General features: G+C 59.0%; 2 protein-coding genes across 3 annotated transcripts; both read right to left on the reverse strand.

Moving 5' to 3' along the window:
• Positions 1-1679: 1679 nt before the first annotated feature.
• Positions 1680-7056, reverse strand: IQCD (IQ motif containing D). Of its 2 annotated transcripts, XM_061370466.1 has the most exons (4): positions 6064-7054; positions 4670-4903; positions 3118-3189; positions 1680-1975 (listed from the first exon to the last, which is right to left on the reverse strand). In XM_061370466.1, exons 1-4 carry the CDS (start codon positions 6745-6747, stop codon positions 1697-1699), a joined length of 1269 nt encoding a protein of 422 aa, XP_061226450.1. In that variant the 5' UTR covers positions 6748-7054; the 3' UTR covers positions 1680-1696. The 2 variants fall into 2 exon arrangements, with proteins under 2 accessions (XP_061226450.1, XP_061226451.1); XM_061370467.1 differs by lacking the exon at positions 3118-3189 and having other exon boundaries at positions 6064-7056.
• A 15512-nt stretch (positions 7057-22568) lies between these two features.
• SLC35E4 (solute carrier family 35 member E4) lies at positions 22569-25067 on the reverse strand. Its single transcript, XM_061370921.1, has 2 exons — positions 24395-25067; positions 22569-22978 (listed from the first exon to the last, which is right to left on the reverse strand). Exons 1-2 carry the CDS (start codon positions 25002-25004, stop codon positions 22569-22571), a joined length of 1020 nt encoding a protein of 339 aa, XP_061226905.1. The 5' UTR covers positions 25005-25067.
• Between the last annotated feature and the right edge of the window lie 560 nt (positions 25068-25627).

Here is a 25627-nt window from a genome sequence, read left to right on the forward strand (position 1 = left end):
AGCCCCTGATGGAGCCCCGCAGCCAGCCGGGGTCCTGCCGTTGATCCAACACCTCTCTAATACCACATTAACCCCCTGGTAACGCTACTTGAGGCTTCAGCTTGCGTTAGGGGGTAAAAAGCACCTCAGCCCTTCTGCTGCCGGTGGAGCAGGGCCTGGCAGCTCCGGCTGCACTGCCCTGTCCTGGGCAGGGGGCTGCAAGGAAGGGCCCTGGAACACCTGGAGCCAGCCTGCTTAAATAGCAAGGGGAGCAGGGGAGCCTGTGGGGTAAGGCCGGGGAGCCCAGCTTCCCAAGGGAAGGACCGGCACAGGACATAGCGCTGCATGCACCCTGCTCGCTTCAGTCCTGGGGAGCAGAGGAGTGCAGAGCTCTGCGCCGTGAATCTAGAATCACAGTTCAGGATGGAGAAGACCTTAAGATCATCCAGTTCCAACCCCATGCCACGGGCAGGGACACCTCACTCTAAGCCATCTCACCCAAGGCCTCGTCCAACCTGGCCTTGAACACTGCCAGGGATGGAGCATTCACAACTTCCCTGGGCAACCCATTCCAGTGCCTCACCACCCTCACAGGAAAGAACTTCCTCCTTATAGCCAATCTAAACTTCCCCTGTTTCAGTTTTAACCCGTTACCCCTTGTCCTATCACTACAGTCCCTAATGAAGAGTCCATCCCAGCATCCCTATAGGCCCCCTTCAGATACTGGAAGGCTGCTATGAGGTCTCCTCTTCTCCAGGCTGAACAGCCCCAACTTTCTCAGCCTGTCTCCACGCAGGAGGTGCTCCAGTCCCTGATCATCCTCGTGGCCTCCTCTGGACTTGTTCCAACAGCTCCATGTCCTTTTTATGTTGAGGACACCAGAACTGCACACAGTGCTCCAGGTGAGGTCTCACAAGAGCAGAGCAGAGGGGCAGGATCACCTCCTTCGACCTGCTGGTCACACTCCTTTTGATGCAGCCCAGGATACGGTTGCTTTCTGGGCTGCAAGCGCACACTGAAGCCGGCTCATGTTCATTTTCTCATCGACCAGCACCCCCAAGTGAAGGTGCTGCAGAGACAGGAGAGGAAGGGAGAGAAAGCACTGGAGCCATGCCCTGCAGTGTGCTTGGGGCATCCCCCACTGCAGAGCAGGGATCTGCCCCCAGTGGGCACCCCCTGCTGCCCGGCTGAGGGAGAGGCTTGGGCAGGCAGCAGGACACGAGCTGGGCTGTGCCGCATCCCCCCTTGGGCTGCCCCCACTGCAAACTGCCCGGTCAGCACTTGTGCCACTTGTGCCCCTGCTGAGCCACGTCCTGCAGCTCCCTCCTGCACAAAGGGGCACGGCCTCTCAGAGCCACACAGCAGAAACCCTGCCAGGTGAAGGGGCCCATCCTGCCCCCAGGAACGACTTCATTGCCACCTTCATTAAGAACACAAGCGAGTAGAGACTGAAGCGAAGGCCACAAGGAACCTGCCCTCCTTGCCCAGTCCCTCCATCAGGAGACATCCTCCTCCCTGCAGAGGCAGCAAAGCCAGACCCCGAGTGGTGAGACCTGTTTTCATGCCACTGCTCCAACATGCTCCAGCTACGAGGGGCAGCCCCAGCCCTAGAGCCCTCAATGCAACTGCTCTCTCAAATCTATTGCTTTGCCTGGAGGGGCTCAGTCCCAGCAGAGTCAGCAGCTTTGCCAGGAGGAAGGAGAACAGATTTTGTGCTTTATTTCTTGCCCTTCTTGCTCTTCCTGCCCTTGCCCTTCTTCTTTTTTGGCCTGTAGAGGCGCCGGACCAAGTAGCCTTTCCAGAGGGCCTGGATGCGGGCAGCAGCACGGTTCTTGGTGTTCAGCTCATTCAAAGCCTCCTCCTCCTGCTCCTGAAGCATCTTGCGTTCCTCCTGGATCTGGGTGTACTCCTGGAGAAGCAGAGCATGCTTCTCTGTCAGCAGGGACAGCTGGGCCTTCTCCTCGGCATAGGCAGCATCAACCTCCTCGTACTCAGCCTAGCAATAGAGCACATACCAGGTACAGCAATTGTGAGAGGCTACAGCAGCTCCTCCCTGTATATCCCTAGGTGAGGGTTCCTAAACCCATCCCAAACACAAGCAGAGCCACAAGTGGGAGCGGAGCTGAATCCTTCCAAAGGGACTCAAAAAGGTGCCCAGTACCCAGGGAATTTCCTCACACCAGATCCTCACGATACTCTCATCATTCTCCCTGTGCTGCATCCACCCTCAGCTGAGACCTGAGCAGGTCAGAGCCCCTCCTGCAGATGCTCTGTGCAGAGCCATGTATCACTGTGGGTAAGGCTGAGCCTGAGCTACCAGCTCTGCTGAGAAGGTGTTTAGATGAGTGGCTCATCTGCTCTTCATTGCTGAGAGCATGTGAAAAGCCAGGCCATGGCAGCCTAGGAAAGGCAGTTTCCATGGTGGCACTGCCCTCCCAAGCTCAGCAGCAGTTTATGCCTTTCCTAATGGTCTTGAGGAAGCCACACGGAGGTGGAAGATCAGGGGAACCAGCAGAGTGGATGTGTGGTGCCTTAGTGAGTTCTGCCTCTAACATGCTGTGACATGGTGCCACCCAGCAGGAAAGAACCCCATTGTTAAACCCCTGCCAAGAGGGACCATCTCCTACAATTAACAGCCAGCTTTTAGGCCCTTCCCCACATTTGGCTTTGTCAGTAATCCAGCAGCTTTTCTCCATCTCCCTAAAGAGGGTGAGAAGAGGAAAACAAACAGGGCCTTCTCAGAGGTGAGGCTGGAGGTGCTGAGTGCCCCTTAGCCTGCTGTGGTTCGGGTGGGACCAGTGGTATGCAGCCTGTTCAGTGTCTCAGCACATCTGGGCTGCCAGCAGAACCAGGAGTGTGATCTGGACACCAGGCAGGCCTGAGGAGTGCAGCCACACTGTCCCCTGGCAGCAGGTGGATGTGTGTGACGGAACGTGGCGACCCTTTTGCTCCAAACACAGTGGGATTCAGCAGCGGGTGCAACTGAAAGTCAAAGCAGCAGAGACCTCCTGAACACACAGGTGGGACAAAAAGCCTGTGCTGCTTCTGGATGGAGACCTGCCCCTCGCTTCCAGAGCCACCCGTCCATGCGGACAGGAATCCACCTGAAGGCATCACCTCCTGGGAGAGCAGAGGTACCTGTTTTTCTGCCATGTCTGTGTCGTATTTCTGGACCCAGTTCCAAATTTCCACCTCCAGTCGGCACTTCCTCTGGAACAAAAGACAAGTTCCTTGCAGGGACCTGAACCCTGGGAAAGAACAGTCTTCAGCTAGAGAACAGAGTAGCTTTGAGCCCCAGCAACAGCACATGGGAGTGTAACACCTCCTCCTGGCGGCAAGCTTCCTCCAGCTGACACACGCTCTGTGTGCCCTCCTTTGGGATGCTCATGGGACATCCCCTGAGGCCAAAAGGGCCTTGTTTGGTTTACAGCGTGGAGCCAGGGATTGAAACGCACCTGAAAGGTGCATTCTGCAGCAGGGGATGAACATGCCTGATGGAATGTGGCAAGTCATCGACAAACTGGGGCAACCACCCTCAAATCAGAGCAATAGGGAACGGCTAAACATGGAGGTGAGACAGAAAGAACTCAGAAAATGGTGCTTTTTAAAACAAAGAGGTAATTCTAGCTGTAAAACACTGCAGGCTATACTGCAGTTACCAGACACACCAGTTTACCCCTGTGCTCCACAAAACCATCAAGGGAACGGTCAGCAAGGGCCCAGCCCACAGGCTCCCAGGCCATCATGAGGTCACACCTCAGCTATTTAAACCAAAATGCAGTCTTGGGCCACGCAGGGCTAGAAGATGTCCTAAGGAGGGGGAAAAGAGACTTCTGGGGTCAGGCAATGAGCCTGCCTGAGCATTGGAATGAGCTGAGCAACTCCCCAACAAACACTGCAGTGCCCAGCAGCCTTGGAAGCAGCTGCTTGATAAACCCAGTCCACTAAAGGAGGTGAAAATGCAGAGATGTGGGAATTGTACTTTGTCAGTGCCCAGCCCCACTGCCAGCCTGCATGGTTCAAAGCAAGAGTGAAAGAGAATCCCATTGCATATGTGTGCTACCCTGCACTCGTTTGGAGTAAATACCCACCAGGAGCAAACTGAGGGGGAATACCACCCCTTTTCCAGCTCTGGATTCTCTGTGTCACCAGCATGCCCTGCCCACTGCTCCTGTTCCCTTCTGCATCTGCTCAGCACTGGGATAAATTATATTTCCCCCTCATTCAACTCAACCCCATCCTTGGTTTGTGTCTTCAGCTGAGAGCCAGGCAGATCAGGAGCTTGTTCAGCTCCCAGAATCATCTGTGCTCAACCCTGAACACTACATCACCTCTAAAGATGGCTTTATTAAAGCCAGTATTATGTCTGCCCTGCTTACCCTGCACCAAACCCTTGTTTGTTTCACCTCTAGCCCTGCTGCTGTGCACCCTGCCCTGAGCCCAGGCTCCCTCCGTGCTGTATGAAGGTGTTTTCAGAGCTGAGGCAGCAGCAGGAGCAGGTGAGGGAGCTGCTGCGCTGCTGTCACTGCAGGGTTGCTTGCCACCAGAACCAGCAGAGCGTGAGGACAGGGCAGGTAAGCTCTGACAAACAGCATGTGCATACTGCCAGCAGCCAGCAGGAGCTGAGCCAGACCTGACAGCAACACTCCAAGTTCTCCATCTCCTGCTCTAGAGCCCTCCTCCCGTTTACCTTCCTGAGCACCAGCTCAGATGCTCGGTGCTTCACCACAAGTGTAGTGAGTTGTCTCTGTAGCTGCTCAATGTCCTGCTGCAGCCCAGCACACCTGCTCTGGGAGGCTTGCAGCTCCACCTTCTGCTGGTTTGCTCCTTCCTCCTTGATCCTCTGCATGCTGATCTTGGAGTCTTTGGTCAGATCTTCAATTCTGGTTTTGAGGTCTTTGATCACGCTGTCCTTCTTGCTAATCTAGACCCAGAAAACAAGGGAATGAAATACCATTGAGGAACGCTGGTGAGGTATAAGCCTGGCAGCAGTATGGAACCCTTGTGAAGGTGCAGATCTAAGGAGCCACCCTGCTGATGTGGCAGCAATGGGGAGCTGCCACTGCTGGCTGAGGGAACAGAGGTAGATTGACATGAGGTGCTCTGGAATTCTGCTCATCTGGGGTCCTTTTAATAAACACAGAGAATGAACAAACATAGTGAGACCCACCAGCACTGTTGCCTGAGGAACAGCCAAAAGCAGAGCTAGTGGAGCGAGCCCCGTGGCTCCCTGGAGCTTTGGGTTAGCTCAGAGTGAGTGCCTGGGGGACACAGCTCAGTGTGCTGTGCAAGAGGAATCCTGAGCTGGGACCAGTGGAACACACTTATTCATGATGCCCTGGCCAAGCTGCACAACAAGATCTCAAATGTCTGGATCCACAGATCCCCACAGAGCAGAGGGAATGGGGAAAGCAGGTCCTGGCCTCCATTAGCACCATTCAGTGCAGCGAGCACATGACAAAACCTTCCCCTCTGGCAGGAAGGAGAGAGAAAAGCACACGTAGGAAACAAAGCAGTGCTTGTCAGGAGCTCGGCCTTGGCTGTGCCACAGGGCTCACAGCAGGAGCCTGGGAAATGCCCATTCACTTCCCTGTGCCTCCAACCCCACATGAACCACCAGTGCTCTGAGGCACCACGCTGCAGCTCACAGCAATGATGCACTTAAGCAGAATGAAGATAAAGCAGACATTAAACATGGACTTTATCAGAGCAATCTCTCCCTGGAATGACTTTTCCCCCTTTCAGCAGCAGTGAAGGGAGGCTTGTGCTGGCAGCTACGAACACCACCACAGCAATTTGTGCCTGTCCTGCAGCTCCTTTGAAACACCCTGACTCGTGTCACTCAAGTTGGACGGTGACAGCAGGTTCCAAACACACCAAATTCCAATTGTAAAGTAATCCAACATGCAATAAGCATTTTTCATTATATTTTTCCATGAAAATAGTATCTTTTCTATTTAGGATCTGGGTTAGAAATCACCTCTGGAACTTCTTTAGGAATTTCAAGCAAGGGATGAGGTTTTAGCTTACCAAGTTTGGCTTCAGTTACACTGTGTTGGAAAACATACTCCTCCAATATCATACCTCATCCTCTCGAGTCTGAATTGCTGCTGCCAGCTTTGCCTGCAGGGCTGTGATTGCTTCAGTGTGCTTCTTAATCTGGAGGGAGATGTCTGCCACAAACTGGTTCTTTCCTTCTTCTTCCACAGGACTAGTCAGGAGTCTCTCCAGCATGAAATCCCTGAACGTCCCAAAGGCTCTGACAAACACTTCAGCTGGTGAGCCTGCCCCCCTGGCTTTGGGTTTCAGAGCCTGGAGAAGTGAAGGGTTGGCCAGGAAGCATCTCAGCACGTTTCTCATGGCACATTTCAGGCTCTGCTCTAGAAAGCAGAGACGGCCCCGTTGTTCCTCAGCTCTCGTGGTCTCTTCCCCAGAGCTGGCAAGCAGGTGCTCCATTTCCATGGAAAGCTCTTGCAGCTCCAGCAGGTTCTTTGTGATCTCCGGACCCAGCATATCAGCAAAGCTATCGAGAGAGTCAATCAGACGTGGGATCAAACTGCTCATCTCCAGCTTGGCAGCTGTCTCATCCAAAACATTCATGATTCTCACTGTCTCCATGCTGTCAGGTTTCAGCCGACGAGGGTCTAACATCTTCATGGCATCGAATGTGATCTTTGCCTTCCTTGGCAATGCCATGCCCTTCACCAAGGGCTTGGTGCTTTGCTTCACATCCTGAGATGGGAACACATCTGGATCCCCTGTTGCCATGGCTCCAGTGAGTTGAGCTCTTTGAAGCTGCCGAGGTGTGAGCTGAGTGTTTGGAAGTCTAGCAAGGGCACTACAACTCTTACACGAGGTGACAGTCAAAGATCACCGAGATCCCTCTGCTGCTGCTGTCACAGACTCCTCCTAGGATTTTCTCTCTGCAAGGAAAACACAGTGACAGCATTAGAGAAACAGTGTAATTTGGGAGCACGAGGGAGTTTCAGCTGACACTGGAGCTCTCCCTGGGTCTGGGCATGGGGTCAGGACACGGGATTGTGCATCAGACCTGCTCTGTGTCCCAGAGGCTGTGGAGCACCCACAGGAAGGGAGAAGAGTAACGGACTCCAGCTGTGAAGGGTGGCGGGGAGAAACCTCCAACTGATGCTGATGACCAGCAGCTGAGGTGGGGATCACAGAACCAACCAGGCTGGAAAAGCCCTTTAAGCTCATCCAGTCCAACCCTTCCCAGCCCTGCCAAGGCCACCACTGCCCCATGGCACTGAGGCCTCGTCTCCACGGGGTGTGAACACTTGCAGGGACGGTGCCTGCCCCCCTACCCCCCCCCGCCACGCTGCAGCTCTGCAGTCCCTAGGGAGCAGCCTGCAGGTCCCTGGGCCCAGCATGGAGGGAAGGGCAGGGCTCCAAGTGTGAAACCTCCATTCTTGCGGCCTGCACTGCTGGAGGGAGGAGAGAGGAGCTGCATGGCAGGAGGGGAAAGAAGGGGGGAGCTGGGAACCAGGGGGACCCAGAGATCCCCGGCTATGGGAGAGTTAGATCCCCCCTAGGAGGGATGTGGCCTCCGGTGGGGAGAGCCCCGTGAGAGGGTCAGGAGGGTAGGGGAAGGCCTGAGGGGCGCAGCAGCCCGAGGGGGGCTCGGGGTTATCTCGTCGGTGTCGGTCCCAGGCTGCCTCCAGCCCCTGCAGCGCACCCGGTCCCGGCCCCGGCCCCGCTCACCACGGCCCCGTGCGCGCCCAGCCGCCTCCAGCGTCCTCCGGTTGCTCGGCAACCATCCGGGGCGGGGCCTCTCCCAACAGCCAATGGCGTGCGGCGCTCACTGCGGTAATCGGTTGATGGACAGAGCCGCTGCCCAATGAGACGTCCCGTTAGGGGCGGGGGCCGCCATGTTGTGGCGCGGTGAGGCGGGAGCGCGGATCTCTTCTCTCTATAGTGGAGAAGCGGCATCCCGAGCGGTGTGTGCGCACGGCATGGAGCACGGAGCACACAGCGCACAGCATACAGTACACAGCATACAACATACAGTACACAGCATACAGTACACTGAACACAGCACACAGTACACAGCATACAGCCCACAGCCCACAGCGCACAGCGGACAGTGCACAGTACACAGCATACAGTACACAGCATACAGCCCACAGTACACTGAACACAGCACACAGCATACAGTACACTGAACACAGCACACAGCATACAGTACACTGAACACAGCACACAGTACACAGCATACAGCCCACAGCGCACAGCAGACAGTGCACAGTACACAGCATACAGTACACAGAATACAGCCCACAGTACACAGCCCACAGTACACTGAACACAGCACACAGTACACAGCATACAGCCCACAGTACACTGAACACAGCACACAGCATACAGTACACTGAACACAGCACACAGCATACAGTACACTGAACACAGCACACAGTACACAGCATACAGCCCACAGCGCACAGCAGACAGTGCACAGTACACAGCATACAGTACACAGAATACAGCCCACAGTACACAGCCCACAGTACACTGAACACAGCACACAGTACACAGCATACAGCCCACAGTACACTGAACACAGCACACAGCATACAGTACACTGAACACAGCACACAGCATACAGTACACTGAACACAGCACACAGTACACAGCATACAGCCCACAGCGCACAGCAGACAGTGCACAGTACACAGCATACAGTACACAGAATACAGCCCACAGTACACAGCCCACAGTACACTGAACACAGCACACAGCATACAGCACACAGTACACAGTACATAGCATACAGTACACTGAACACAGCACACAACATACAGCACACAGTACACAGCACAGAGCACACAGCACACAGTACACAGCATACAGTACACTGAACACAGTACATAGTACACAGCATACAGTACACAACATACAGCACACAACATACAGCACACAGCACGCAGTACACAGCATACAATACACAGCACACAGTATGCAGTACACAGCGCACAGCGCTCCCGCTGGCGGCCCAGCAGTGCACGCCTGACAGCCCAAAACTAGGCAGGAAAACAAACTTTATCCCCCCCCCGAAGCCCTCCTCCGAGGTCCGGTTCGTGCAGAGCCCGCTCAGCGGCGGCAGCGCAGAGCCGGGCAGGGGCCGTGTGAGGGAGCCGGTGAGCAGGAGCCCGGGGGCAGTGCCACGGAGCACGGGGAAGGGCCCGGCGGCTGCGGGGAGGATGGAGCCGGGAGGATGGAGTCCTCCGGGGGGGCGGCAGCAGAGGCACGCACAGCACCCGCGGGCACGGCACAGCCTCAGTGCGTTGGGAAAGAGCCTCAAGCTCATCCGGTCCAACCCTTCCCAGCCCTGCCAAGGCCACCACTGCCCCATGGCACTGAGGCCTCGTCTCCACGGGGTGTGAACACTTGCAGGGCCGGTGCCTGCAGCCCTGCCCTGGGCAGCCTGTTCCAATGCCTGAGCACCCTCTGGGGCAGGAATTGTTCCTCAGCTCCATCTAAACCTGCCCTGGTGCAGCTGGAGGCTGGTTCCTCTTGTCCCATCCCTTGTTCCTTGGGAGCAGAGCCCAGCCCCTCCTGGCTCCATCCTGTGGCCTGGAGATGGGACCAGCTGCCTGTGGCCCACGGCCTGCTCAAAGGGACAGGCTGGTCCTTGGGATATCCAGGGAGAGAGGATGGAAAGGTTGGAGCTGTGGGTCCCATCCACACCTCCCCTAAAGCAGGGAAGAGCTGTGGAGCAGTGCTGCTCCCTCCTGGACTTCGGTAACTGGAGACATCCTGGTTCTGCAGGCGGAGAGAGAGGTGATGGCAGTGCCCAGAGCAGCCCGACTGGTCCTGCAGCTTCAGCTCCTCTGCCCGGGAGGCAGGCAGGTCCATGCGGGAGCTGGGTGACACATCCCTGAACCTGCGTCAATCCCGCCTCATCCAGGATGCAGGAAACTCAGATCCATCCTGGAACAATCGGCTGCATCTGAACCCACCGCACTGCATCACTGCTGGAGCCAGACGTGCCCGAGGATCCCAACCGCGTGTGCAGGGGAGAGCTGGGAGACGCTGGGTGCAGGCACATCCCTGTGTCCATGCGTGAGCGCCTGTGAGCGACCACCCGAACAACAGAGACCTCCATCTGGGCTTTCTCCCACCATTGAGCCTCTCACCAGAGCTGCATCCATCTCCACTACAGCAATGGGAAGCGAAGCTCAGCACATGGGAGCTTGGAAGGCTGTGATCCACCCCAAATAAATCCCCTGTTCCTGCTGCCACCCACCCCTGTGTGGGGCAAGGGAAGGGGCAGCAGGGGAGAAGGATTGTGTCAGTTAAAACTGACACTGAAATGATGCCAAAAAGCACACAACAATGCCTGCTGCACGGAGCCCTGCATCCTGCTCTGCCGGGAGCATGGAGCTCCACATCCACACCAAGCCGCAGGGGAGCCTGTGCCACCCACTGACCCCTGGCCATGGAGCTCACCCATTGCACTGTCAGTGGGGTGATGTGTCCCAGATCTCTACTGCGAGCAGGTGGGAAGGAGCCTGCACTTCCCCTGCATCCTGGAGCCTGCCAGAAGGGCTCTGGGAGCATCGTTAAACATCACATCAGTGCCTCTTCCCAGTGCCTATTGGAGCCAGAGGGAGAGGGAGCACACCATCACCATTGCACCATGCGGGGTCACCTGTGACCTGCATCCCCTGGGTTCCTCACCAGCTGATTCAGGGTTGACTGTAGCTCAGTTAAAGCGTGACAGAGCTTCCCAAGCACCACTCTGGGAGTCGTAGTTCCTGTTTCTGTGGTGGCCTGGGGGCAGATGGGCACAGCATGCTCTTTGATGTGCACGGGTCAGGAGAGTCATCCCAGCAAGGGCACCATTGGATGCAGTGGTGGAGCTGCTTGTCCAGGCAGCCAGAGACCTGCCCAGCTCCGGGGGGGATTTAAACTGAAAGCTCCTGGTGAGATGTGGTGATTTCATCACCTCGTGTTGCTGCAACCCAGCCACTAACACTGTGCATCTCGGGCTGGCTCCTGCCAGCCTCCTGCAGCTGTGGATGGCAATGATGCAGTGCACATAAGGGAAGCTGTGGGGCTGATCTCAGGGCTGGCATTCAGGAGCTGCTGTTTCTTTTCAGCTGCACATTCATCTCAGGGCTTTACAGAGCTTGCTCCAGGTCAGCACAAGCTCCTGTGATGCAGCACTCAGTGAACACACACCATTAACATCCTATCTGTGGTCCCACATGGGCAGGCAAAGGGGCTGCCTCTAAGCCCAATGCATGCGTTGAGGCTGAAGCACACAGCGTGCACATCCTGTCACACTGTGCTGGGTCCTGCCTTGTGGGGCTGCCCTCAAGTCACCTCTGTTGGGGTCTGTTACTGCCCCAGGGTGTGTGTACAGCGTGCAGGGCCTGGCACGGAGCAGCTCCTCCTCTCCTTGGAGCCTCCTTTGTGAGGACAGGGCCCAGATCCTGCCTGCTCGCACCCACGGACACCAGTGCTGCAGGGAGGGAAGGGTGGGTGGTGTCAGTGCTGGGACTGGGATGCTCTGGGTTGTGTCAGTGCTGGGCATGGGATGCTCTGGGTGGTGTCAGTGCTGGGACTGGGATGCTCTGGGTGGTGTCAGTGCTGGGCATGGGATGCTCTGGGTGGTGTCAGTGCTGGGCATGGGATGCTCTGGGTGGTGTCAGTGCTGGGCATGGGATGCTCTGGGTGGTGTCAGTGCTGGGACTGGGATGCTCTGGGTGGTGTCAGTGCTGGGCATGGGATGCTCTGGGTGGTGTCAGTGCTGGGCATGGGATGCTCTGGGTGGTGTCAGTGCTGGGCATGGGATGCTCTGGGTGGTGTCAGTGCTGGGCATGGGATGCTCTGGGTGGTGTCAGTGCTGGGCATGGGATGCTCTGGGTGGTGTCAGTGCTGGGCATGGGATGCTCTGGGTGGTGTCAGTGCTGGCAGGGATGCTCTGGGTGGTGTCAGTGCAGGGCATGGGATGCTCTGGGTGGTGTCAGTGCTGGGACTGGGATGCTTGGGTGTGTCAGTGCTGGGCATGGGATGCTCTGGGTGGTGTCAGTGCTGGGCATGGGATGCTCTGGGTGGTGTCAGTGCTGGGCATGGGATGCTCTGGGTGGTGTCAGTGCTGGGCATGGGATGCTCTGGGTGGTGTCAGTGCTGGGACTGGGATGCTCTGGGTGGTGTCAGTGCTGGGACTGGGATGTTCTGGGTGGTGTCAGTGCTGGGCATGGGATGCTCTGGGTGGTGTCAGTGCAGGGCATGGGATGCTCTGGGAATCACCCAGCCCTGGATGGCACCGGCCCTGTGGCTCTGGCTTCCACTGGCTCCCCTGGGGAAGCAGCAGTGCATCCCCCTGCTCCCCGCACTGCCTGTTTCAAGTGATGAGCGCTGTGCTGACACAGCTCTGAGCCTGAAAACACAGCCTCCCCCCCATCCTGTGCCGGGGTGAGTGGTCCTCTCCCTCCTGGAGCCGTCTGTCAGTCGCTGGAAGGGATGAGGAGCCCCTCCACAGCAGAGATCCCGAGCAAGCCACCATCGCCTTCACCTCCACCCGGCCCAAAGAGAGAAAGCAGAGCTCCTGCAGCGAGGAGTGTGCTGGAGAGCCAAGTGCCGTGGGTCTGTGAGCGCTGAGCAAACAGGCGTCGGAAGTGGAGGACGGGAGGGCTGGAGGTGCCTGAGAGCAGCAGGCTGGGAGCGGGATGGCTGCAGGATGGAGGGGGCCCTGGCTCAGGCAGCAGCACCCTCTGCAGTCAGCTGTGGGCAGCGATGGGATCGGCTCCGAGAGGGAAACCTGCCTGGGGGGGCTGAGGACACAGAGAGAGATCAGTGCGGCTGTGACCCTCATCCGCCTGCCTCGCTAACCCAGCTGTGCGCTGTCAGCTTCGCACTGAGCAGCACTGTGAGACACCACTGCCCCTCTGCTTCCATGGCTGGAGGGGAAGGACAGCCACTGCTCCCCACAGCGTGCTGCTGCATGCCAGGCATAACCTGGGCATCCACACAGCGTGGGGGCTGTTTGGGGGATGGAGGGATGGAGGGAGGGAGGGAGGGATGGAGGGATGGATGGATGGATGGAGGGGTGGATGGATGGAGGGATGAATGGAGGGAGGGAGGGATGGATGCAGGGAGGGAGGGAGGGAGGGAGGGATTGATGGAGGGATGGGTGATGGATGGATGGATGGATGGAGGAATGGATGGAGGGATGGATGGATGGATGGAGGGATGGATGGAGGGAGGGATGGATGGAGGAGGGATGGAGGGATGGAGGGATGGATGGATGATGGATGGATGGATGGATGGAGGGAGGGATGGATGAGGAGGGATGGAGGAGATGGATGGATGGATGGATGGATGGATGGATGGATGGATGGATGGATGGATGAAGGGAGGGAGGGAGGGATGAGGAGGGAGGGAGGGAGGGATGGATGCAGGGTTGGATGCAGGGATGGAGGGGTGGATGGAGGGATGGATGGATGGAGGGGTGGATGGATGGAGGGATGAAGGGAGGGAGGGAGGGAGGGATGCAGGGATGGATGCAGGGATGGATGGATGATGGATGGATGGATGGATGGATGGATACATGGATGGATGGATGGATGGATGGATGGATGGGTGGATGGATGGATGGAGGGATGAATGGATGGAGGGATGGATGTATGGAGGGAGGGAGGGATGGGTGGGTGGCCATTACCGCAGCAACAGGGAGAAGGTTGATGGAGGAGGGACAAAGCAGAGAACTCTGAAATCAGGGAGTGGGCACTAATCAGTCACTGCTGCTCACAGCACCAGAAGCGGGCACACAGTGGATTTACCCAGGTAGCAGGTTTACAACAAACTAAAGGGACATTTTCACACTACATTATTGAACACTGAGAGTCGCTGCCCCGGGATGCTGCACAGGCCAAGCACATACAGGCGAGTCCGACAGCCCTGGAGGCTGCTGAGAGCTGGAGGGCAGAGAGACGGGCTGCAGGAGCCTGGGTGTGCTTTGGGTGACACATCCCCCAGGGACAGAGCCAAGAGCTGCAGGCAGTGCTCAAACAACAGCTCAAGTGTTGCATGATAACATGCAGTTGTCACCAAACCTGGGAGATCTCACTTGTTTGAAACCAGCTCTTTCCTAACAGCATCCTCCCACAAGGAAACCCCTGGGTGACACCAGCACAGGTCACCCCTAGGTGATGCCTCCAGGCTCCTCTCTGAGCACTCATGGCATTATTTGTGCGTTGGCATTTCCTTGCTTTCCACCTCAGTGCACCTCTTCCTGGGTGTCAGTGCTGCTCGAGCCACCGGGTGTAGGTAGACACCAGCCTGTCACTGGTGCCAGCATGGCCCAAGATGTTTCCAGCCTGTCTTTGTACTGGAGCTGCTCCAGCCCCCGCAGCATCCCCATGGCCTCCTCTGCACTCGCTCCAACAGCTCCAGGTCCCTCTTGTGCTGCTGCCCCAGAGCTGGATCAGGGCTGCAGGGGGGGTCTCCCCAGAGCACAGCAGAGGGGCAGGATCCCCTCCCTGAGCTGCTGCTCACGCTCTGGGGGTGCAGCCCAGCACACGCAGGGTTCTGGGGCTCAAGGAAACACTGAAGCTGGGTCCTGGGGAGCTTCCCATTGACCAACACCCCAAGTCCTTCTCCTCAGGCTGCTCTGAATCACTGCTCTGCCCAACCCAGAGCTTATCAGCTTCATGCCAAGCAGAACAGGTTTCTGATGGCGTGAACCCCAGCACTGAACTGGGCTGACAACCAGGCGCCTCCAGGAACCGGAGCTCCTCCCTTGGTGCCACGTTTGTAAGAACGAGTGTGACAAACGTGTTTCAGGGACAGTCAAAATGTGCTTTGGGGTGGATGGTGCCAGGGTCTCCAGCTCCACACGCCTGCATCTCAGGGCTTGCTCTGAATGCCTCTGGTTGGGAAAAGAAGTTGATCAGTTCTGCTTGCATGCAGCCACCTTCTCCATCTGCTGCTGACACTCACCCCCTTCTTCACCGCCTTCAGTACCCCTTTCCTTGCTGTTTTTTCTCCTAAGCTGCTCAAGTCACTGATCCTCCTTCTTTTCCCCCAGCAATGGATTCATTTCCCCTCCCTGAGCCTCTGGTAACACCCCTGGAAACCCAACCAGCCACGAAACATGTTTGGCTCCTCTCTAAAAGCACAACCCAAGGAGAAGCTCGACCCCTTTCCCATCCCTGCTCTATTCCCTCGAAGGACACCAGGCCTTGGAAGAGGTATTTTACTCCTGCTCCCTGAGCTGGCCCCAGCCCATGGCCCTTTAACCACAGCAGCCCCTTGGATTCAAACGGGTGGCAGCAGCAGAGGGGAGCACCGCGCTGGTTCATTGCTGGGACAGGACCGAGCTTTGGCTTCCTAAAGGCGCAGCAGAAGGGTGCAGGGAGCCGGCAGGGCAGGGGCTGGAGCCGGCAGGAGGAGCTCTCCGGACCCCTCTCTTGGTCCCTTCTCCATCAGCGGGAGCTGCGTGTTCCGAGGGCGCTGCTCCATCCCCAGCCCCCGAGGGCGCTGCTCCATCCCCGGCCCGAGGGCGCTGCTCCATCCCCAGCCCCCGAGGGCGCTGCTCCATCCCCGGCCCGAGGGCGCTGCTCCATCCCCAGCCCGAGAGCGCTGCTCCATCCCCAGTCCGAGGGCGCTGCTCCATCCCCAGCCCGAGGGCGCTGCTCCATCCCCGGCCCGAGGGGCGGCCTCCTTCCTGCTTTCCATGCACTTCCAGGGACTTCCCAAACCCCTTCGTTGCCTTCTCCCTGCGCTCCAGCTTCCGCTCCTGCTGCTTCACAAACCGCTGCTCGTGGAAACGCAGCCTCTTCCTTCTGGCCCCTTCCCACTGCTTTGCCTTTGTGAAAGCAGATGCAAGGTGTGCCAGTCGCCATCCGCACCATGCAAGAAAGAGTTCCAAAGGGATGCTTGTCTCTGGGAAGAGGGACATCCCGCCACATCCCTCACTGTGCTCAGGGTGCCCTCCAAGCTCAGACATCCCTAAGCATCACTCTGTTGGTCTGAAGAAGAGCACTCAAACCGTGCTGCCTCTGACTGCAATTCACATTGTGCTACTGCAAGAAGCAGGTCTGGAGGACAGAACCATCACTCCCTGGCCTTCCTCCATCCCAAACCAGCCCATCACCCTGGTAACAAAAGGCAAGTGCTATCAGACTGGCCAATGCCACTGTGGTCACTGGTGGAGTGGGCTCTCAGCCCCAACTTACTGGGCAGGCTGATGAGCTTCATGGCACCCGCACTGCATAGGCTGGTCATAGCCTAGCGCTAATTCACCAGTGCGGCCACACTGCCTTGAGGCCTTGAAACCAGCATCATGAGCACCAGCAGGCAGGAGGATCCCCTGAGCACACCCCGCCTGGAGGTCACCATCAGCCCATGGAGTTAAGGGGTCAGGGAACACCCAATGGAGAAGGTGCTGCCATCCCTGTGGCAGCAGGAGCAAGCCTCCAGTCACTGGGTCATGCCTCAAGGACAGATTTTAGCAAGAGACACAGGGCATTGAAACCATCGGATGTTCATCTCTGTGGTCAGCTCTACCTAGCACATTCCCCCAGGAGAGGCTCTCTCATCTGCCATTGCTAATGAACCTGTTCCTGCTGGACCCAAGGTGGGAAGCTCTAAAGGGGGGCTCAGGCTGCTAAATCATAGAATCATAGAATAGTTAGGGTTGGAAAGGACCTTAAGATCATCCAGTTCCAACCCCCTGCCATGGGCAGGGACACCTCACACTAAACCATGGCACCCAAGGCTCATCCAACCTGGCCCTGAACACTGCCAGGGATGGAGCATTCACAACCTCCCTGGACAACCCATTCCAGTGCCTCACCACCCTTACAGGAAAGAATTTCCTCCTTATATCCAATCTAAACTTCCCCTGTTTAAGTTTTAACCCATTACCCCTTGTCCTATCACTACAGCCCCTAATGAAGAGTCCATCCCCAGCATCCCTATAGGCCCCCTTCAGATACTGGAAGGCTGCTATGAGGTCTCCACGCAGCTTCTCTTCTCCAGGCTGAACAGCCCCAACTTTCTCAGCCTATCTCCATACAGGAGGTGCTGTTGTTAAACCTTTGCCTGGACCCCACTGCTGGGAGCCCACACATCACCACCTCACCCCTTCCTAGTACTTTATACCCTTGGTCTCCCTACATAGGAACTAAGTCAGGTTAAGTCTGTAGCTTCTGGTTCCGGACCCCAGCTCACCTGCAGGTAGGATGGGGCAGCTGCATGCTGAGGTCAGGCTGGAGGTGCACCCTTCCACATCAAAGGTGGCCCAGGAGCCCAGAGCTGCCTCCCCCCCCATTTGCCTCCTACTCCCCTGAAGAGATCCTCAGCACCCACATCCCCATCCATCAGGATGGAGGCCAAAGGGCTCAGGAGCTCAGCCGTGGTTTAAGGACTCCAAGGCACAAACGCTCCCCTTGTGCTGGAGGCAGCCATGAGCCCATCCCGGGGCCCTGCAGGCAGTGATGGCCTCAGCTTCTCCTGCAGGAGCAGCAGGGTACGGCTGCCGCTGGACATGGACACCCGGCTCCTGGACCAGGCGCTCTCCTGCTCGAGCTCCAAGTCTGCAGAGCTGCTCCAGGGGAGAGGGGGCTTCGTGTCACACTGAGCAGGGGGCAGGGGTGCTCAGCTGGACCCCTCTGCCATAGACCTGGAGGCGTGAGGGTGCCCATCCCCATGTGAGGGTGCCCATCCCCATGTGAGGGTGCCCATCCTCATATGAGGGTCCTCCATCCCCATGTGGACATGCAGGGTGCCCATCCCCATGTGAGGGTGCCCGTCCCCATGTGAGGGTGCCCATCCCCATGTGAGGGTGCCCATCCCCATGTGAGGGTGCCCATCCTCATATGAGGGTCCTCCATCCCCATGTGGACATGCAGGGTGCCCATCCCCATGTGAGGGTGCCCGTCCCCATGTGAGGGTGCCCATCCCCATGTGAGGGTGCCCGTCCCCATGTGAGGGTGCCCATCCCCATGTGAGGGTGCCCATCCCCATATGAGGGTGCCCATCCCCATGTGAGGGTGCCCATCCCCATGTGAGGGTGCCCGTCCCCATGTGAGGGTGCCTATCCCCATGTGAGGATCCCCCATCCCCATGTGAAGGTGCCCATCCCCATGTGAGGGTGCCCATCCCCATATGAGGATCCCCCATCCCCATGAGGTGCCCATCCCCATTGAGGGTGCCCATCCCCATGTGAGGGTGCCCATCCCCATGTGAGGGTGCCCATCCCCATATGAGGGTGCCCATCCCCATGTGAGGGTCCCCCATCCCCATGTGAGGGTGCCCATCCCCATGTGAGGGTGCCCATCCCCATGTGAGGGTGCCCATCCCCATATGAGGGTCCCCCATCCCCATGTGAGGGTGCCCGTCCCCATGTGAGGGTGCCCATCCCCATATGAGTGTCCCCCATCCCCATATGAGAGTGCCCATCCCCATATGAGGGTGCCCATCCCCATGTGAGGGTGCCCATCCCCATATGAGGGTCCCCCATCCCCATATGAGAGTGCCCATCCCCATGTGAGGGTGCCCATCCCCATATGAGGGTCCCCCATCCCCATGTGAGGGTGCCCGTCCCCATGTGAGGGTGCCCATCCCCATATGAGGGTCCCCCAACCCCATATGAGGGTGCCCATCCCCATATGAGGGTCCCCCATCCCCGTATGAGGGTCCCCCATCCCCATGTGAAGGTGCCCATCCCCATGTGAGGGTGCTCATCCCCATATGAGGATCCCCCAACCCCATATGAGGGTCCCCCAACCCCATGTGAGGGTGCCCATCCCCATATGAGGGTCCCCCATCCCCATGTGGACATGCAGGGTGCCCAAGCCCTCACTGGGCCCCCCCGGCTGCCAGCTCTGTGGCGGTGGGTAGAAGGTGATGTGTGGCCATGCTCTGTCCTGCTCCGCCATGGTCCCGAGTGCTCCCTGCTGTGCTGGTTGCCATGGGAGCCCCCCAACTCTCCCAGCCCCCCCGGGGCTCCCAGGCTGCAGGGCCTGGCCCAAGCCCTCTTGTCCCATCACCCAGCCCAGAGCCAGCTCCAGCAGCAGCTCTGCACCCACTGAGCACCAGGATCTGCAGCAATGGGACAGGGTGATGGGGTTGAACTGAAACAGGGGAGGTTCAGGTTGGAGATAAGGCAGAAGCTCTTCCCTGTGAGGGTGCTGAGGCGCTGGCACAGGGTGCCCAGAGAAGCTGTGGCTGCCCCATCCCTGGCAGTGCTCAAGGCCAGGTTGGACACAGGGGCTTGGAGCAAGCTGCTCCAGTGGAAGGGGTCCCTGCCCGTGGCAGGGGTTGGAGCTGGAGGAGCTTTAAGCTCCCTTCCCACTAAACCATTCCATGACTGCATGGTTCCATGACAGCGGATGCTGGAGTCTCTCCCTGCCCTCTCTGGAATGCAGCAGATGACTGGACTTGGAGTTGCTGTCTCGAAACCCGGAGTCACATCCCAGTTAGGAGAAACAAACCCTGGTAACGCTCCAAACATCCTGACTCACAGCTCGCTCCTGGCCTGTGCGAGCACACTTTGTGCTGGAATAGAACAGCCCTGTCCCAGCACGGGGCTGCTTCAGAGCCCCCTCAGTGCCCCGACACAAAGAACACGTGAAACCAACCTTACAGCTTAAACTGTGCTCATTCTATCCCCAGTCACTGCCCCGGGGGTGCCGCAGATCCCTTGGGTTCAGAGCACAGATTCCCTGCTCCAGCCCCCTTGGGTAAGGAGTTAATGCTCCAGCTCGGATCTGGAAAACTGCCGTTGGCTTTTCCTTGGTGCCTTGCCAAGGGGCCACAACAGCTCCTTTGTACTGTGAGCAGCAGCACTGCTCTTACTTCATAAACAGGGAGCGTCATCCCTGATGGAGACATCACAGCATCCCAGACTGGTATGGGTTGGAAAGGACCTTAAAGCTCCTCCAGCTCCAACCCCTGCCACGGGCAGGGACCCCTTCCACTGGAGCAGCTTGCTCCAAGCCCCTGTGTCCAACCTGGCCTTGAACACTGCCAGGGATGGGGCAGCCACAGCTTCTCTGGGCACCCTGTGCCAGCGCCTCAGCAGCCTCCTCCCTGCCCCACACGGGGCCTCGGCCGGGAATGAGCCAGGAGCCGGGGAGGAGCACGACAAAAATAGAGCTTTATTTTGGGACAAGTGCAACCAGAGCCGGGCCCTTCGCCCACAGCGGTGCAGGTGCCGGTGAACCTGCGCTGGGACGTCCCTTGGCTGACCTGGAGCGATGCGAGCGGGGCCGAGCCGTCCCCGTGCCCTTTGCCTCGGCGGGCCGGGAACGGGGGGGATGAGGACAAGGGGGGACACGGACCTGGCCCTGGTGCCTTGTTCAGCCATGAGAGCCCCGGGTGTACCCCAGCCAGCAGAGCAGTCACACACACGTGTGCGCACACGTGCACACAGACATACATGTGCGCACAGACATACATGTGTGCACACAGACATACATGTGTGCACACAGACATACATGTGCACACAGACATACATGTGTGCACACAGACATACATGTGTGCACACAGACATACATGTGCGCACAGACATACATGTGTGCACATAGACATACATGTGCACACAGACATACATGTGTGCACACAGACATACATGTGCGCACAGACATACATGTGCGCACAGACATACATGTGTGCACAGACATACATGTGCGCACAGACATACATGTGTGCACACATACATATGCACACAGAAAAACATGTGTGCACACAGACATACATGTGTGCACACAGACATACATGTGTGCACACAGACATACATGTGTGCGCACAGACATACATGTGTGCACACAGACATACATGTGTGCACACAGACATACATGTGTGCGCACAGACATACATGTGCGCACAGCCATACATGTGCAAAGACATGTGTACACACAGACACACGTGCACAGACATACATGTGCACACAGACATACATGTGCACACATACACATGCACACACAGACATACACATGTGCACACAGACACACGTGTGGGCACACACTGCACTGCGATAGCATCCAGATGCATGGAGCCCTGTATCCACAGCCATGTCCCCAAGTGTGCCCAGCCTGGGGACACACATGTAGAGCTGTGGCACACACATGTGCCACCAGTACCCATCACACAGAGGCCTGTGCTGAACCGGGTACATGTGGAGGTGCATCTGCACACGCAGTACATGTGCACACCAACACACACGTGTTCCGTGCACAGACATGTGCGCAGGGACACGCCTGTGCACAACACCCACGTGGCAGGCTCTCACACACACAACACGCGTGCACACAGACATTCCTATGTACAGAGCACACATGACACCCGCTGGAACACATGGAGCTGCACAGCAGCACGTGTGCCCCAGGCACGCACAGCAGCACACAGAGCCCGTGCACGCAGAGCTCTGCATGGGCCCCCTCGCACACCAGAGCTGTGCGCATCAACACACGTGTGTGCAGGGCTGAGCACACCAAGACACGTGCACGCTGGGCTATGCACACCAGCACACACGTGTGCAGTGCCATGCACACCAGTGCATGTGAACGGTGCTGAGCACCTCACCAAACCCATGTACACAGCTCCGTGCACACGCAGAGCCATGCGAACCAGCAGACACGCTGCACACAGAGCTGTGCCCTGCAGCACACACGTGCAGTGCCGCGCACAGCAGCACACACGTGTACGCACAGCGCTGTGATGTGCACAGAGCCACACACACCATCAGACGTGCTCACACAGACCTGTGCACACCAGCACTGCTCTGTGCACAGCACCGTGCACCTCGGCACACCCATGTGCACACATCGCTGTGCACACAACACTGTGCACACCAGCACACACATGCACACACTGCTGTGCACATCAGATGTGTTCACATATCACACCAGCACACCCATGTGCACACACATCATGGTGAGCTCAGCACACCCATGTGCACACATCACTGTGCACACAACACTGTGCATGCCAGCACACCCATGTGCACACATCACTGTGCACACCAGCACACACATGCACACACTACAGTGCACATCAGACGTGTTCACACATCACACCAGCACGCCTGTGTGCACACACACCATGGTGAGTTCAGCACACCCATGTGCACACACCACTGTGCACACCAGCACACACGTGTGCACACATCACTGTGAGCTCAGCACACCTATGTGCACACATCACTGTGCACGCCAGCACACACGTGTGCACACATCACTGTGCACACATCACAGTGCACACTAGCACACACATGCACACACTGCCGTGCACATCAGACGTGTTCACACATCACACCAGTACACCTGTGTGCACACACACCATGGTGAACTCAGCACACCCATGTGCACACACCACTGTGCACACCAGCACACACACGTGCATAAACATCATGGTGAGCTCAGCACACCCATGTGCACACATCACTGAGCACACCAGCACACACATGTGCATAAACATCATGGTGAGCTCAGCACACCCATGTGCACACATCACTGTGCACGCACCACCGTGCACATCATACGTGTTCCCACATCACACCCGTGTGCTCTGCACCATCACCACCACAGCCCCCGACCCCAGCTCCACGCTGTCCCTCCTCACGGCTGCGGTACCCGTGCCCAGCGCCCCGCGAGGAGCCGGGGCTGGTGGAGCAGGAGCAGCCCGGCCAGCGCCAGCGCGGTGCCCGCGTAGCTGAGCCCGCTCAGGCGGGTGCCGAACACGAGGCGCGACAGCAGCAGGTTCCCCACCACGGTGACGCTGCCCAGCAGGTGCACGGTGAGCGCGGAGGTGAGGGCCAGCACGCGCGACGTGGCCAGGTTGTAGAGCACGGAGCCCAGGCAGCTCAGCAGCACCCAGCCCCACACGCTGCTGTCGTAGCGCAGGACCCCGTCCCAGGAGGGCCCCACTTCCAGCACCACCGCAGCCCCCAGGAGCAGGCAGAAGCTGGGCAGGGACGTCAGGCAGAGCAGGGAGAGCGCGTCCAGCCGGTCCTCCTGCAGCAGGACACCTGTGGGGACAGGGGACAGTCAGTGGGGACGGCCCCGGGAACACCTGCACCCACAGGGGCACCCACCAGTGTGAGCCCTTGTGCCCAGGGACCAAACCACAGAACCAGCCAGGCTGGAAAAGCCCTTTAAGCTCATCCACTCCAACCCTTCCCAGCCCTGCCAAGGCCACCACTGCCCCATGGCACTGAGGCCTCGTCTCCACGGGGTGTGAACACTTGCAGGGACGGTGCCTGCAGCCCTGCCCTGGGCAGCCTGTTCCAATGCCTGAGCACCCTCTGGGGCAGGAATTGTTCCTCAGCTCCATCTAAACCTGCCCTGGTGCAGCTTGAGGCCGGTTCCTCTTGTCCCATCCCTTGTTCCTTGGGAGCAGAGCCCAGCCCCTCCTGGCTCCATCCTCCTGTCAGGCAGTTGGAGGCAGCCATCAGGTCCCCCCTGAGCCTTCTCTTCTCCATCTGAACCCCCCAGGTCCCTCAGCCCTTCCCCATCACACTTGGGCTCCAGGCCCTGCACCAGCCCCAGTGCCCTTCTCTGGCCCCGCTCCACCCCTCAATGTCTCTCCTGTGAGAGGCTCAGAGCTGAACACAGTCACTAGGAAGGGGGAAATGGGGAACTGGGGGTGCCCTGGGTCAGGGGATGCCCCAGGGGCAGGTTGGATGGAGCCGTTTCCCGGTCCTGTTCTGCAGTTTCCATGCCCATCTCCTCATCCCGCACCACTCCCAGGCACTGTCCCCGCTGTGTCCCCAGGGCCCTCCTCTCTGGGTCACCCAAGGACAGCAGGCATAGCCGGGGGGGCTGGACAGAGGGGCATGTGCTGTGTACCCAGTGCCACTCACCATGTCCCATGGGTGACAAGGGGCACAGGGTGGGTGGTGCAGGAGCCCATGGATGGGACTGGGCAGTTTGGGTGTCCCTGCACTATGACACTGCCACCCCCCAGGGCCCCAGGACATGGGGCAGCGTCACTGGGAGCCAGCCACAGGGACACCAGCGCATTTGTCACCAAGAAAGCAGGGTCACACCGGGTCATAGCACCATGCTGGGAGTGGTCGGTGGGTGTGGGTGACACTGGGGTGACACCAGGGACAGGGCGGCACTAGAGTGACACAGGGTGATCACCGCAGTGATGCCAGGGATAAGGCAGGCAAGGGTGGCACTGGGGTGGCACCAGGAACAGGGCAGGCAGCAAGTGATACCAGGGCTAGGAAGGCAATTGGTGGCCCTGGAATTGGGGTGGGACTAGGGCTAAAGTGGCATCGGGAGCCAAAGTGCCCGAGGGTTGGGGTGGCACTGGTGCCAGGGAGCAGCACCAGCACTCCTGTGCCCTGGGGGCTGTGATGGGGAGGGCATGCGGGCAGGGGACAGGCAGGACATGGGGCGGGCAGGACATGGGGCAGAGGGCGGGGGACGGCACTTACTCTGCTGGATGGACTTGAGGGCGCGGAGCACGGCAGCAGCCAGCAGGAAGCCGCAGCCGGGCTGGTGGCCGCTGGCGATGGCGCAGGCGGCCCCGGCGCACACGGGCCCCATAGCCAAGTACTGCATCGGGTGGTGCCGCCGGGGCCCCAGCACCCGCGACAGCAGCAGCGTCACCAGCGGCGTGGTGACAGCCACGGCCTGCGCCACGTCCAGCTGCACGGAGCTCAAGCCCACGTTGCCCAGGGCCACGCTGGTGCAGAAGGTGATGCTGAGCAGGTAGATCCTGGCGCGGTGCCGCGGGCTCGGTGGGGCCAGCCCCCGCGCCCAGCCCAGCGCCTGCCCCACGGCCGCCCCCGACAGCATGTGCAGCGCCGACAGCAGCAGCGGGTACCGGAACCCGTGCGCCGAGAAGATCCATTTGTTGATGCCGGCCATGGTGGTGCCGGTGCCCAGCCACGCCAGCACCGTCAGGGTCAGCGGCATCGACGGCCACGGTGGGGCCCGACCGCCCTGCGCCTGCCCCGGGTCCGGCTTCCAGGGCCGGCGGGTGCCCTCGGCGGTGGCCGTCATCGTCGCTGCTTCATCGCCGCGCCGGGACCGCGGGCACATGGGCACCGGCCCCGCTCCCCGCCGCTGCCACCCTGCGCTCTGCCCCGTCCTCCCGCGCCGAGCTCGGCCCCGGTGCTGCTGGTGTCAGAGCCTCCCGTTCCCGTTGCCGTTCCCGTTCCCGGCGGTGCCCGGTGTCAGGGCTCAGCCTTGGGGCGCCGGTGCCATGTGCGAGGGCGGCGATGCCAGCGGCGAGCGGAAAGTTTGGTGATGGCGGGAGGGAGGGGAGGGAGGGAGGCTCCGCCCCGGCTCCGCGTCACCACCGCCCGGTGTGGGGGGGGGGCACCGGCCCCGCGTCAGAGCCCCCGGGTGCGGCTGCCCCCGACCCGCAGCGCCCGACACCGCCCGCAGGGGTTGGGATCGGGTTAAACCCCTGGAGCAGGGCTGGGATGCACCCAGGAGCACCACGGGGCCCGAACGCTTGGGGTTGGAGGGCGCCCAATGCGTCCCGCCCAGAGGATGGCCCTGGCTGTGACTCACAGGGGTGTGCTCCGGCTGCACAGACCTGGCCGCTTTGGGCACCCCAAATGCTGCCTCCAGCAGCTGTGCCCCATCCACGCTCGGAGCTGCTGCTCTGCGTGCTTCCATCCCACCTTGCACACAGGACACAGGGCATCGTGCGTCCC

Source organism: Neopsephotus bourkii, unplaced genomic scaffold (genome assembly GCF_033783945.1).
Source record: "Neopsephotus bourkii isolate Nb327-2 ecotype Australia unplaced genomic scaffold, CSIRO-AGI_Nbou_v1 NB_1542, whole genome shotgun sequence".
Classification (NCBI taxonomy): Eukaryota; Metazoa; Chordata; class Aves; order Psittaciformes; family Psittacidae; genus Neopsephotus; species Neopsephotus bourkii.